Here is a 13,423-nt window from a genome sequence, read left to right on the forward strand (position 1 = left end):
ATCTTTATTTGGGCCACACCCACTTCTGAGGATCCTCTTCCTTTGCAGTCTTTCCCTCCTTCAAAAAATGAATTAAAGAGCTGGGAAGGAGGCTCAGCGGTAGAGTGCTTGCCTTGCATGCACATGTTCGCTTCCTCATCCCCACATAAGCAGAAAAAGCCGGAAGTGGCACTGTGGCTCAAGTGGTAGAGCACTAATCTTGAGCTGAAGAGCTCAGGGACAGCACCCAGGCCCAGAGATTCGGCTCCACGACTGACAAAAATTAAAATAAAAATGAGTCAAGCCAGGTGCCAGTAGCTCACACCTGTAATGCTAGCTACTCAAGAAGCTGAGACCTGAGAATTGCAGTTCAAAGGCAGCACAAGCAGAAAAGTCCCCGTGAGACCCTTATCTCCAATTAACCACTTAATAACCGAAGGTGGTACTGTGGCTCAAGCGGTAAAGAGCTAGCCTTGAGCACAAAGAGGCTCAGGGACAGCACCCAGGACCTGAGTTCAAGCCCCACAAACAACAACAACAAAAAGATTCAAACCCAGTTTTGGTGGTTCATGCTTGTAATCCTAGCTACTCAGGAGGTTGAGATCTGAGAATCACAGTTCAAAGACAGCCCAGGTAGGAGTCTGTGAGACTTTTATCTCCAATTAGCCAGCAAAAAGCTGGAAATAGAGATGTGGCTTAAGTGGTGGAGTACCAACTTTGAGTGAAAAAGCTAAGGGACAGCACCCAGGTCCTGAGTTCAAGCCCCAGTACTGGCACATAAAATAATATTTCAGGACTCAAGTAGTAGAATACCTACTGATTTTGTCTAAGAAGTTGCTAACATTGGGCTAATTGTTTCTTAATTCCATATCTTTCTGGGTTAAATTCATCTTATCTATTAACCTATCTAGTTTATAACACACTCGTATACTCATTTATGAGTGGCATTTGTGACTTTGTAATTGCCTTTTATTGTAATGATTTATCTGGAAAGTTAAATAGTAAATTCCTTGAGGACAATAACCATATCTTCTACTTTGCTGTTTGCCTTTGCTTTCCCCCTGTGGCTGTTCTGGTACTGTGTCAAGGCTGATGCTCCTGAACAGCAGCCTGCAGGGATTCCTAATTACCACTGTTGTGTGGGGACGCACCCCTGAGACTCTGGTGTATTTCCCTCGGACAGGCAATAGGAACCAGAGTGAGTGTACCCAGCAGAGGATAATTTTACACACTTATACTTGACCACCCTCTGAACAACTCTACCTTGGTTTTTGTTTTCTTCTTTCTCACATGCTTTTCTTTTTTTTTTTTTCAAAGATAGGGTGTCCCGCTGAGGGACAGCACCCAGGCCCAGAGTTCAAGCCCCACAAAAAAACAGATAGGGTCTCCCTATGTATCTCAGGCTGACCTGGAACTTGTCATCCTCCTGCCTCAGCTTCCCAAGTGCTGGAATAGCAAGAGTGTACCACTGTGCTTGGCATTTGGCATTATTCCCTCTCTCTTTCCCTCCCCTCTCATTAAGGTACTGGGGCTTGCACTCGGGGCTTTGTACTTGCCGGCAGGTGCTATACTACTTGGGTTATGCCCCCAGCCATTTTTCCTCTGGTTCTTTTCTTTCCTTTTCTTTTTCTTTTTCTTTTTGCTGGTATCAGAGTTTTCACTCCGGGTCTCATACATGCTCAGCTTGTGCCCCTCCACTTGAGCCTTGCCTCCAGCCTGACTTTTGGAGATGGCTCCTCACTGACTCTTCTGCCTGTGGTAGCCCCCAATGGTCATTCTCTGGATCTCAGCCTCTCTAGTAGCCATGATGATAGACATGAGCCACAAACACCTGGCTTGCTCACTTCATCCCTTTGTTGGGGCTTTCCACTGTAGTTGTGATGACAGGCACCCAACACCACACAGTTTTTTTTGTTTTTTGTTTTCCATTGAGATAGTCTCTCAAACGTTTTGCCTGGACCCACCAGGAACTCCCATCCGTCCTGTCAAATGACAGGTGCAGGCCATTGTACAGGTGCAGGCTATTGGTTGGAATGGAATCTTTTGCCCAAGCTGGCCATGAACAGTGATCCTCTTGATCTTTGCTTCCTGAGTAGCTAAGATCACAGGTGTGGACCACTGGCACCCAGTGCATTATTCTCATTTTATAGATGCAAAAACAAACAAACAAAAAACCAATATTCAGAGTAATCACACAGGTAGAAGGTAGCCAAGAAAGAGTTCAGATATGCATCTGCCACCTCCAGGTCTAGAGCTCTTTCCACCTGGTCAGGACTGTTGTGCTTTGAATCACTGGAGGATAGTTGACTAACTGCAGTCCTGAAATTTGCCTGATTGTGGCTCAATTTTGGGCTTGAAGCTATATTGATCTGGTCAAGAGGCAGAATTAAGAGAAGAAGAGTAGCTGAGTATAGAGGTTTAAGTCTAGGTAGTTCATATGTGTGGGGGAATATATATTGCACATTTATAATTATACATATAAACATATGTTCTATAAGTATACTATATTTGTATTATACTGTTAAATTCAGATTGAATACAAATACTAACATAAAGGAGGCTAGGGATATAACTCAGTAATAGAGTGCTTCTTAGAATGTGTGAGGCCCTGGGTTCAATTGCCACAAAAAGAAATTAAAAAAAAGAAGAGAGGAAAATATTAACATAAAACATAAGAATCTATTAAGCAGGTGCTCTTGTACTTTCCTCCTTTTCAACTCATTTTTTTCTAACTTTTGCTTTTATAGACAAAAATTAATTACACTATCCACAGCAATACAATTTTCTTCTTTTCAAATTAGAACTGATTGTTGAGTAGAAGACAGGTAAGGGTGAGGAAGGAAAGTGCGTTTGCCAATAGATCTAGGTCTCTAGGTCTCAGGTTTGAGGCAATAAGGACACCTTGTCACTCTGTCACTGCCACTTACTGCTAAAGATGAGGTCAAGAGCTGTTCCAGACCATTGGAGCCTCCATGCAGCAAAGCACTGCTTAGTTCTCCAATGTGACTACTGGCAGAGCTTGGCAGTGATCTGGGCGGGGGTTGGGGGGCATCTAGATTTGTTTAATAAGTCTAAGGGACTGACCCCGGTTCAAAAGCCACCCTACATCAAAGAACATAGGCACTCAAGGAATGTCCCAGGCTTGGACTGAGAGAGATGCTACTACAGAAATCATGATTTTTTTTAAAGCTCCTTATCCTGTTGTCTCCTTCACAGATCTACTTTTGTAGCTCAGATCTTGAAGCCTGGTTGTCCTATGAGTATAGCTTTGGAGTACAAAAGCTCTGGGTTCAAATTTTAGGTGTGGTCTAAAAATCACTGCAGGCAACTTATTTTATCTCTAGAGCTTTGGGTTGTAGATTTGTTAAAATTAGAAGTCTAATTGCCAGGGACGGGGGTCAGGGGTGTAGCTCAGTGCTAGAGCTTAATGTATGTGTTTAAGCCCTGGGTTCAATCCTTGGCATGCGCGTGTGTGCACGCACATACACAGTGCACAGTGGTACAGAGGATTGTGGAGATTCTACTAATTAGATAAATCATCTAACAAAGAGCAAAGATTTGGTTCTTGTAAACTTTTATCATGGGTCTCTTCCAATGCACACCTGATTACTGCTAAGTGGTGAGCCTGGCAGAGCGAAGCCCAAGCTCCATAAATATATCTGATGCCAGATGCATCCACACCTTATAATTCTTTTTTAACACTGATCGTATCTTTACAGACATATTTGATAGGATAAGAATCATGTTCAAGGGAGAAAAGATGACAGAACAAACGGCAAAGCTAATAGATGGATATACATTAGAACCTTGGAGAGAGAATCTTAAGGAAATGAACTTTCACTTGGAGAAAGGGAGATTCAAAATGAATTTTAAAACTATGTATATGAGATACTAAGCAGTACATTTGCCCTAAGCCTTTAGACCACAAAAAAAAAAGAGAGAGAGAAGAAAACAGTTGCATTTATATTACAGAGGGAAGGAGGAAGAATATTGGATTTAAGGACAAAGTTCTTTAAAATATTATTATTAAAAACTGGTGTTGTCAACTGCAGAAGACTAAGAGTTTTCTTGTGGGATTCTATTGAACAGTTTGCTTTCAAAGGTGTTGACCTGCTAAGTAGTTTCTCCCAGATATCTGAGCGAGGGAGTAGGGAGCAGAAGAAATGAAGAATAGTATAGGGATGATTTTTGAACTCTGGAAAACAGTTGAAGCTCTTGGAAAGAGTTCAAGTAGCAAAAAAATAAAATAAAAATTCAAATAGCATTCATCTCCTGAATTTCCTTCTGTGGGCCTCAGTTTCCTTTTCTGTAATATCACATGTTTGGATTCAGCTCTCTCTTTTGAGTCCCTTCCAATTCTGACAATGTGTTCACAAAATGGATCCTGAGAATGTTAATAAGTCTATGAAAAGCTACATCTGCTCACAAGCCAGACTGTGATGAATGAGACCTGTGCGGAGAAAGGTGTTGAAGTCCTTGCTTAGGTGAGGGTTGGGGCCAGGTAACCCTGTGGGTTTGAACCCCTGTTCCTCTGCCAGTAGATTAGCTATTTCTCTGAACTCCAATATCCCACTCATGTTGGGGATAATAGTAGTCCATTTAGCTGTTGTGAGTTTAGGTTAAGTAATACCAGCACAACACAGAATAATTATCCTTAATAGCTCCTGGAAGTCAGGAACAGAGGGACCAACAAGATGTATTAATATTGGAAAAACAAGAATTTTAAAGCTGCTTATTTCTTAGGTTTTTATGTCTGTCTTTATTGAATTTGTAGGTATGTTGCTACAAAACCAGATCGTTTGCTGTTGTGGTGCTGATGGCTTTTGCCTTTATCACACTTGTCTCCCCCTTGTTTTGACAATATGCATCTCCACTCATTCCACGGTGCTGAATGCCCTGTTAAAATACCTGGTCTATGTCCACTTCTCTAGAGACCTGTACATGGTCTCTGTCCTTTTTTATTTATTAAAGGAGAACTACGAGAGTGATCATTTCACAGGGTTGGTACGTGTGTGGCTTTGGGTCCTTAAGTCATTTCTTGGCAAGTCCCAGTGGGTAGTCTGGGCTCCTGGGAATCCTAGAGATGTCCCCATTTTTAGCTGCTCTTCTCGTCTTGGGCTCTCCGGGTCCACCTTCGTCCTAGGAAACCCCTCTCTGGCTCTTCAAGAAAGCAAAAAAGCGGCCCTGTCCACTCGCAGTCTCATCCCCGACAGGCCGAGGGGTGTTCACCGGCTGGATTCAGAACCAAGCTGAGGGAAGGGCGCGTGGCCTGGACCAGGGTGGAGCAGCAGGTTATGCGCGCTTCTGGCCTTGGGGTTTGCTTCCCCGCAGGGGACACCGTAGGCGGCCGTGCGGTCCGTCCACTGCCGGCCCCCCCCCCCGCCCCTCGTGTCCGGCCGCGCAGTGGGTTGCGGTCTCCGTGGGGGTGGGTGGCAGCGCCTGTCCTCGAGGTTTGCGCCTGGCGGGGCTCCCCGGAGCTGCGAGGAGCCCAGAGGCGAGGCCAGGGCGGGGCGGGGCGCGTCCGGGCGGGGAGGACAAACGCAGGCTGTGCAGGGGGCGCGGAGGGCAGCGGGCAGGCTGGCGCGAGACGCAGGAGCGCGCGGGCCGAGGGCTGGCTAGTGTCGGGGCCGCCCGCCCGCCCGAGGGGGAGGAGGCTGCGTCGCCCTCGCTGCAGGTTCGCTGTCGAGCGCAGGAGGCAGGGACATGGGTAGGGTGCGGTCTGCGCGGGGCTGGAGCCCGGATCTCTTCTATTTCCCCTCTCACTAGACCCCAGGCTGCGCCGCAGACGGCAGCAGCTCTCGCTCCGCCCGAGCCGCCTGACCGCCGGGCCGGGGTGCTAACCGCGGGTCCCTCCAGCCCGCCGGCCCGGCCAGCCCAGCCCAGCCCGGCGGCCCGCAGCCCCGCCGCCCGCCGCCCCCCGCCGCCGCCGCGTTGCCAAAACAAACGGGCCGGCCTATTTATTGGCGGCCGGCGAGCCGGGCAGCTCAGAGTCGAGGCGCCGAGGGGGACAGCGCGCCGCCACCAGCCAGGGCCCCGGGCCCCCGCCCCGCACCTGAGTCCTGCCGGCCTTGAGCCGCGCCGCGCCGCCCATGGCGCCCCCGCCTGGAGTCCCCCGGAGCCACCTAGACGCCTGAGCCCCCGCAGCGCTCCCGCCCGCCCGCCCGCCCAGCAGCCCACCCGGCGCCCTCGCCCGCCGCTCTCCCGGGCTCCCCGGCCATGTCTCCCGCCTGGCTCCGGCCCCGACTGCGGTTCTGTCTGCTCCTCCTCCTGCTGCTGCTGGTGCCCGCGGCACGGGGCTGCGGGCCGGGCCGGGTGGTGGGCAGCCGCCGGCGGCCGCCGCGCAAACTCGTGCCGCTGGCTTACAAGCAGTTCAGCCCCAACGTGCCGGAGAAGACCCTGGGCGCCAGCGGGCGCTATGAAGGCAAGATCGCGCGCAGCTCGGAGCGCTTCAAGGAGCTCACCCCCAACTACAACCCCGACATCATCTTCAAGGACGAGGAGAACACGGGTGCCGACCGCCTCATGACCCAGGTGAGCGCGATGCGCCCTTCCAGCGCGCTCCCGGAGCATCGTGCCACCTGCCCGGCCCTACCCGGCCCCCTGGCACCTTTGGTCGACTGCCTGGCACGCCCCCCTGGCACCTGCCCCTCTGTCCTCTCCAAGCCCGGGTGCCTAATGAAATCAAGACGGGCCAGCCAAGGGTCCTTGTCGGGAGCGTCGGCATCCCCATCTCCATCCGGAGACTGGGGGGAAAGAGCGGCCCGCTGCCCAGCCTCGCAGCCCGGCACGCTGGCCGCGGCCGCCCTACCCGACAGTGCTGGCAGCTCGGGTCGAACGCGGCACCCAGAGGTCCCTCGATCCGCTTGCCTTCCCTCCCCGCCCCCCGAGCCCCCGGGAGCCACGCGGCTCCTCCCGGCCTCACACCCCGCACGGCGGCGCCCTTTTTATTTCATAGCCATTTGGCACTCCCGAAGCGAAGGAGCTCCCCGCACGGTTCCATCGCCGCCGCGCGCGCTCCGCCCGCTGGGCCGCCCGCTCCAGGGGCGGCGTCCGGGCTGGGTCTGGGGTAAAGGAACCGCGGGGAAGAGCGGAGCGAGGAGGCGGAGGTGGCCCAGGGGACCCGCCGGGCGAGCCCACGTGTCTGTCGCGCGAGAGCTGAGCGGCGCGGCTGCGGTTAAAGGGTGGGGTGCCGGAGCCCTCCTGCTTTGGGACGGAACTCAGGGCATCCCGGGGGCTTGGGAGCGAGGACGGGGAGGTTTGGTTGCTAGCGACAGGGATGGCGAGGGAGTCGAGGAGCTGACTGTAGTCTCTGCGCGTTCCCGGAGTAGGACTCCTCCCCCCCCCTCCCGCTCTGCTAGAGAGCGGGACGCGAACTTGCTGTCTTGAAATCCGGTGCGCCCTCTTTTCTCTGGGAGCTCGCTGGTCTTCACCCGCTAGCGGGCGACCAGGCTTTCTAAATCCTTTAGGACCAGCAGCGAAACCTCGGCCTTCAGCCTGCGCCCTGGCGCCGGGGCCGGCCGGCCGCTGTCGGGGCCGAAGGTTGGCTGGTGGCCGGGCCGGGCCGGGCGCCGAGGAATGCAGATAAGGATCCGGGCCACAGCCTGGGCAATCATTGACAGCGAGCGCCCGGGCTCTGCACACGAAGGAGGGGGAAGTTAGGGGACAGGCGGGAGGGAAGCTCACAGGACGCACATACGTGGGCGCCTAGAAGCTGGGCGACCAGAACCAGGAAGGCGGATGGTTCCCTCCCTTTCACCCCCTCCCGGGCAGTGAGCGCCCCAAGCCAGGTGGTGCGTGGGGAAGAACCAGCTAGGTTGTAGCTATTGTTGGCTCCTAGAAGGCCGAGTCCAAGGGTCTGTGAGGCCCTGGGTCGGTGATAGTGGGGGTGCATTGAGACGTGGGCTGCCCGCACCTGGCGGGTCCCTGCACCTTGGAGTCTGAGGGCTGGTTCCAAGCCCCCTTCTTGTACATAAAAACTCCAGCCCCGAAGCCCCTTATCCCCAGATTACTGCATGGTCCCTTGGACTCTGGACCCCCGAACACCGGGAAGCGACAACCGTCCTTCCCCCAGGACTCGGTTCTACACCCCCCCCCCAATTCCTGGAGATCAAAGGCTCCGCTTCCGGGTCTCTTCACAAACCGAGGCAAAGCTGAGGTCGCCAACCCAGTATGCATGCAGCTGGCAGAGGAAGCCCCCCCATGGCCCCCACGACCCCCATCCGGCAGGCGGGGCAGTAGCCCACCAGCTTCGGGTTGTCTGCACTTTATTTGCCCCGCGGGTGCGGGAGGGCTTGTCATCAGAAGAGGGAGCAGCCACAGTTCTGTGCCATTCGAGGGATCCAGACAGGCCTGGGATTCCCCTCCAACACACCCCGCATCCCGGGCTGCCGGGGCGCCTCTGCACCTGCCGTTCCTCCAGGCCGGGCCTTCCCCGGGACCACAGGCTTGAGGCGGCGGTGACACCTACTGGGCGCCTCGGGCCTTGCATGCCTAGCAGGACAGCCTCGGGCGACCGCACGGCCACCCAGAGGGACCGGTTGTTGGGAAAATGTACCCCATCTGTGGAAGGACCAGAGGCTCGGCTAGGGAGAGATTCCACAGGAGGAAGGGAAGAGGGGCACTCCCGCTACCCGACCACACCGTGAGGGTGCAGTGCCCCCCACCCCCGCCCTCCAGATTTGTGATGCCACCATGTGGCTCAGTTCCCTGGGCGCGCCTGGCTGCTAGAATAGGAGAGAGCACTTTTGAGCCCCGCTATCCAGAAGGGAAGATAAAGACCCCTCCCTGTGTCGGGGCGGGGGGAGGTGTGAGTCTGGGGCAAGCATCTGCCCCTGGCCGGCTCCTCCCCTCTCACGCGGACACATTCCTCCCCCAGCGCTGCAAGGACCGTCTGAACTCGCTGGCCATCTCCGTCATGAACCAGTGGCCCGGAGTGAAGCTGCGGGTAACCGAAGGCTGGGATGAGGACGGCCACCACTCAGAGGAGTCCTTGCACTATGAAGGCCGCGCGGTAGACATCACCACCTCAGACCGAGACCGCAATAAGTATGGACTGCTGGCGCGCTTGGCAGTGGAGGCTGGCTTCGACTGGGTGTATTACGAGTCCAAGGCCCACGTGCATTGCTCGGTCAAGTCCGGTGAGCCGCTGCCTGGGGGCTGGGCCAGGGGGCGGGGCCGCAGGGAGTGGGCAGGCAGCACAGGGCCTGCCAGGGCCCGGAAGGTGAAGATGCCCAGCCGGGGATGGAGGCAGGGACCCGGGGAAGAGGATGTACGCGCCACTCTCGCGGGCAGCTCTTGACTGCCTGCTCTTCCCGGGCTTCCTAGTGTCAGGTCACCAGGGAAATAGGGCCTGTCCCACCACCTGGACGCTGACCTGGCCGTCCAGAGCTTGCCACAGGACATTCATGACAAAGCAGGCTGGACAGATGAAGGAAGCCAGACTGGCAGGCAACCTCTCCCCTTTCCAGACCCCTGGCAGAACAAAACACAGTGGGGCCAGAGTGTGCTCAGACACCAGTATACCTGATCAAGAGGGCAGAGGTTCACGCAGCTGCAGGTCAGGTCTCCTGTAGGGGCGCAGGCGTCCCCCACCTCTTCCCTAGAGCACCGAAGCTGGACCTTTTGGGGCAAAGCCAGTCACCAGAGCCAAAATAAACAGAGTGGACTCAATAAAGTGGATTTTGCCAAATTGGCAGCCTTGTTGATCAGAATTGGCAGGCACTGGAGCCTTGCTTCTCTCCCACAAATCATACCAGTATCCTCGTCACCTACACTGAATCCTGTTCATGGATGCTTCACATGATTTCTTGTGCAGTCACCAGTCTGGCCCTTTCTGGCTTCAGGTTCAATCCTCTGTACAGCTACATGTAGTACTGCAGTGACAGACCCGGCACACGGAGCCCTGGCCTCTTTTTGCTGTAGTCCCAATCCTACCTGAGCTCATAGTGATAATTCCACAAACCCTCAGCCACAGGCCGACCCTTCTGTTCTGCACCTTCTCTGCTGCGTACTTTTGTCACATCCACACCCTTCCAACACTGGCCCAGGGCCAGCTCCCCCAATGGCCACTTGCATTCATACTGATCACCAAACCATCCTACCTGCTGATGTCACTGTGTCCTGTCCCCCCACAAGGAACCAGCACATGAATCAAACATGATAACGTTGACCTTGCCCTTAATCCACTTCTGACTACTCACACAGCTATCTGCTTCAGGAGTCTGGGTCAGTCTCATGGAGCGGTCTTCCTCTCCCTTCCATACACTGATAGAGCCCTCTCTGTCACAGATCTTGGGGTGTCAGTCTGGAATGGCAATTTTTTTAAAAACATCTGAGCAAAGTGTGAAGACAGCCCATCTGGACCCCAGAGAAACTAAGATTCCCCATTCCACAAGGCTAGGGTCACAAATAACAGCTCAGCTGATCCCTGGTCTCTGACTAAATCCCAGTATTGCCGGGATGCAAGAGATGAGTTATCACCTAACCTTTAGGAGACCCTTTCTTCTCACCCACGGGAGCCCCAGTGTGCGCCTCTCATTGGCAAAGGGTTGAGTTAGGGAGAAGTGTAGGCAATCACAATGTGACTGGGAGTGGGTTCAAGCTTGCAGGGGTTGGAATATTTTAATAGGGGATCTCTGGGAGCAAGAGGAGCTCTGACTGGGTTGGGAGGGCTTGGGAATCCAGGCCCCTCAGCAGTAACAGCTTCATGTCCCTTCTTCCCACAGAGCACTCTGCTGCTGCCAAGACAGGGGGCTGCTTCCCCGCTGGAGCCCACGTGCGCCTCGAGAGTGGGGCGCGTGTTGCCCTTTCAGCTGTGAGGCCAGGAGACCGGGTGCTGGCCATGGGGGAGGATGGGAACCCCACATTCAGTGACGTGCTCATTTTCTTGGACCGTGAGCCAGACAGGTTGAGAACTTTCCAGGTCATCGAGACCCAGAATCCTCCACGCCGTCTAGCGCTTACACCAGCCCACCTGCTCTTCACTGCTGACAATCACACAGAATCGGCAGCCCACTTCCGAGCTACATTTGCCAGCCACGTGCAACCTGGCCAGTATGTGCTGGTGGCAGGGATACCAGGCCTGCAGCCTGCCCGAGTAGCCTCTGTTTCTACACATGTGGCCCTTGGGGCTTATGCTCCGCTCACAAGGCATGGAACACTGGTGGTGGAGGATGTGGTGGCTTCTTGCTTTGCAGCTGTAGCTGACCACCACCTGGCTCAGTGGGCCTTCTGGCCTCTGCGACTCTTTCCCAGCATGGCATGGGGCAACTGGGTCCCGGTTGAGGGTGTGCACTGGTATCCTCAGCTGCTCTACCGCCTGGGGCGTCTCTTGCTAGAAGAGGGTAGTTTCCACCCACTGGGCATCTCTGGGACAGGGAGCTGAAAGGACCCCACCACTGCCTTCCTGGAACTGCTGTGCTGGATCCAAAGGCCTCCCAACAGGATCCCTGGAAGGGATCTGAGCCTCATGAGGACGCTGGTCCCAGCTTCTCCTCTGGAGTGGGGAGATGCACCATTGAGACTTGACTGGGCTCCTGTCCCCTACTCTCATCTTGGTGTAGTGATAGAGCTGCAAGCTGAGCTGTCACAAGGATGGTGGGCTTTCCTTTCCTAGAGACCTGAGACCAGCCTGCCATTGCTACTATTTTACACCCTGCCTCTCGCCATGAGGAGGGTCCATTCCATGTCTTTGGACCTCTTAATCCAGTCTTTCATGGGGCCTGGGTTTCTGACTTTACTGTTGGTAACAGACCACAGTATGAAAAGATTCTGCCCGTCGGTGGGCTTGCACCTCAGTTGATGCTGCTAGATTCCCTGGGAGCCAGCAGGGAGCTGGCTGGACTCATTGCTGCCCAGACTCCAGAAGGCCACAGCCAGCCCGTCCGTCCTGAGGCCTGACCTGCCCCGCTGACCACACTCCTCCAGACCCACCCTGAGATTTTTTGCTGTCAGGGGGCAGAGTTCTCTGCCCTGGCAATGTGACCATAGTACCTGGGACTGTGAGGGAGGGGCCTGAATGTCCTCGCTACCCCTGCCCAGGCTAGGCTCCCTTTTCTGCTGACCCATGACCCATGAACCCCACCCCCTCCTCCAGTCAGTCTTCCCCACCTTATTTATTGGCATGGAGGGGGAAGCTCATGGGAGAATTTTGGGAATGTTTTGGTCTTCCTTTTGTAATAAAATTATTTAAGTTGTTAGAGTTATGGAGTCTGGAATGCTGAGTAGGGTCAGTACACAGAGTTTGGAGTCACAGAAAGCTCTCTGTAGGAGTTTGGTTCCTGGCTTGGTGCCTTCTTCCAAGGACAAAGTTTTGGAGTTCCCACCCTCTATGTAGGCCCTGTCTCACCCAACAACTCTGCAAAGTCCCAAAGCCTGGGCCAGGCAGAGCTTTTGTACACAGACCCCAAAGTGTGTCCTAAATATGGTTGGACCAGAAAGAAAATTGAGTAACTAATCCAGGGTCATTTCTTGCATCTAGAACCATATCGTTGTGCCCTGCTCAAGGTGGTCTTCCTGCTTATTCCAGCCATTCTTAAGGCCTGGTTTTAGACTCTTTGTTATTGGTAATGGATCATGTGGTTTGAGAAGATTCTGTGAAATTCAGTTGTGAATTCTGACTTCTTGGACAAGCTAGAGTACCTTAAGCTAGCAGCTGTCAAACTTCATAATTAGCCGGGTGCCAGTGGCTCACACCTATAATCCTAGCTACTCAGGAGGCTGAGATCTGAGGATTGCGGTTCAAAGTCAGCCCCGGCAGGAAAGTCCTTGAGACTCTTTTCTCCAATAAACCACTAGAAAACAGGAAGTGGCGCTATGGCTCAAGCAGTAGAGTGCTCACCTTGAGCTGAAGAGCTGAGGGATAGCGCCCAAGCCCAGAGTTCAAGCCCCACAACTGACAAAAAAAAAAACAAACAACAACAAAAAACCTCATAATTACCTGGGCAGCTTTTTAAAAAGACATTTCTAACTACAGTTCCAAAATTCCACCTTAATAAATCCAGTGTAAGACCCAGACACTTATTCTTGCAAGTACCTAAATATGGCAAGATGGCCTATGAACCACATATGTTAGCTTTTCGTGTGCTCTGTGCTGTCAGTGACTTTGTCACAGGGGCTATACGAGTACCATGAAGTGGCTGGAAACTAGACTTTCTGAAGGCGAGGATGCTACATCTAAGGCAAGAAGTTTTTGCCTGGCAGGCTAGAGGAAAGAAAACACATGGGAAGTCAAAGGTTTGGAGGCCTGGGTGAGCTAGGGGCTCACGATCAGGCCAGCACTTCAAAACCATGAGGAAGCATGTGGTTTGGCAAAAGCTGAAGTGAGAAGTAACAGGAGTCTAGTGGCAGAGTCTGGGATCCTCCAACAAATTTGGCCTTAATCCCCTGGGCCTGGGGAGCACCTGGAGGGTTTGACGGTGGGAAGGCTCATGACCAGATGGGTTTT

At 53.8% G+C, this 13,423-nt stretch overlaps 1 protein-coding gene across 1 annotated transcript; it reads left to right on the plus strand.

The window, feature by feature from the left end:
• Positions 1-5,709: 5,709 nt before the first annotated feature.
• Positions 5,710-12,178, plus strand: Ihh (Indian hedgehog signaling molecule). The gene is made up of 3 exons (XM_070016847.1): positions 5,710-6,510; positions 8,855-9,116; positions 10,704-12,178. The coding sequence occupies exons 1-3, from the start codon at positions 6,196-6,198 to the stop codon at positions 11,360-11,362; spliced, it is 1,236 nt and encodes a 411-aa protein (XP_069872948.1). The 5' UTR covers positions 5,710-6,195; the 3' UTR covers positions 11,363-12,178.
• Positions 12,179-13,423: the final 1,245 nt, after the last annotated feature.

This window comes from Dipodomys merriami, unplaced genomic scaffold, assembly GCF_024711535.1.
Source record: "Dipodomys merriami isolate MVZ:Mamm:240054 unplaced genomic scaffold, mDipMer1.0.p SCAF_1, whole genome shotgun sequence".
Lineage (NCBI taxonomy): Eukaryota > Metazoa > Chordata > Mammalia > Rodentia > Heteromyidae > Dipodomys > Dipodomys merriami.

Excerpts from the sequence above, each read along its gene's own strand:
- Ihh (XM_070016847.1), top strand. The coding sequence starts at position 6,196 with ATGTCTCCCGCCTGGCTCCGGCCCCGACTGCGGTTCTGTCTGCTCCTC. Across the intron at positions 6,511-8,854 it reads CCGACCGCCTCATGACCCAG|CGCTGCAAGGACCGTCTGAA; the intron begins GTGAGCGCGATG and ends TTCCTCCCCCAG. Across the intron at positions 9,117-10,703 it reads GCATTGCTCGGTCAAGTCCG|AGCACTCTGCTGCTGCCAAG; the intron begins GTGAGCCGCTGC and ends TTCTTCCCACAG.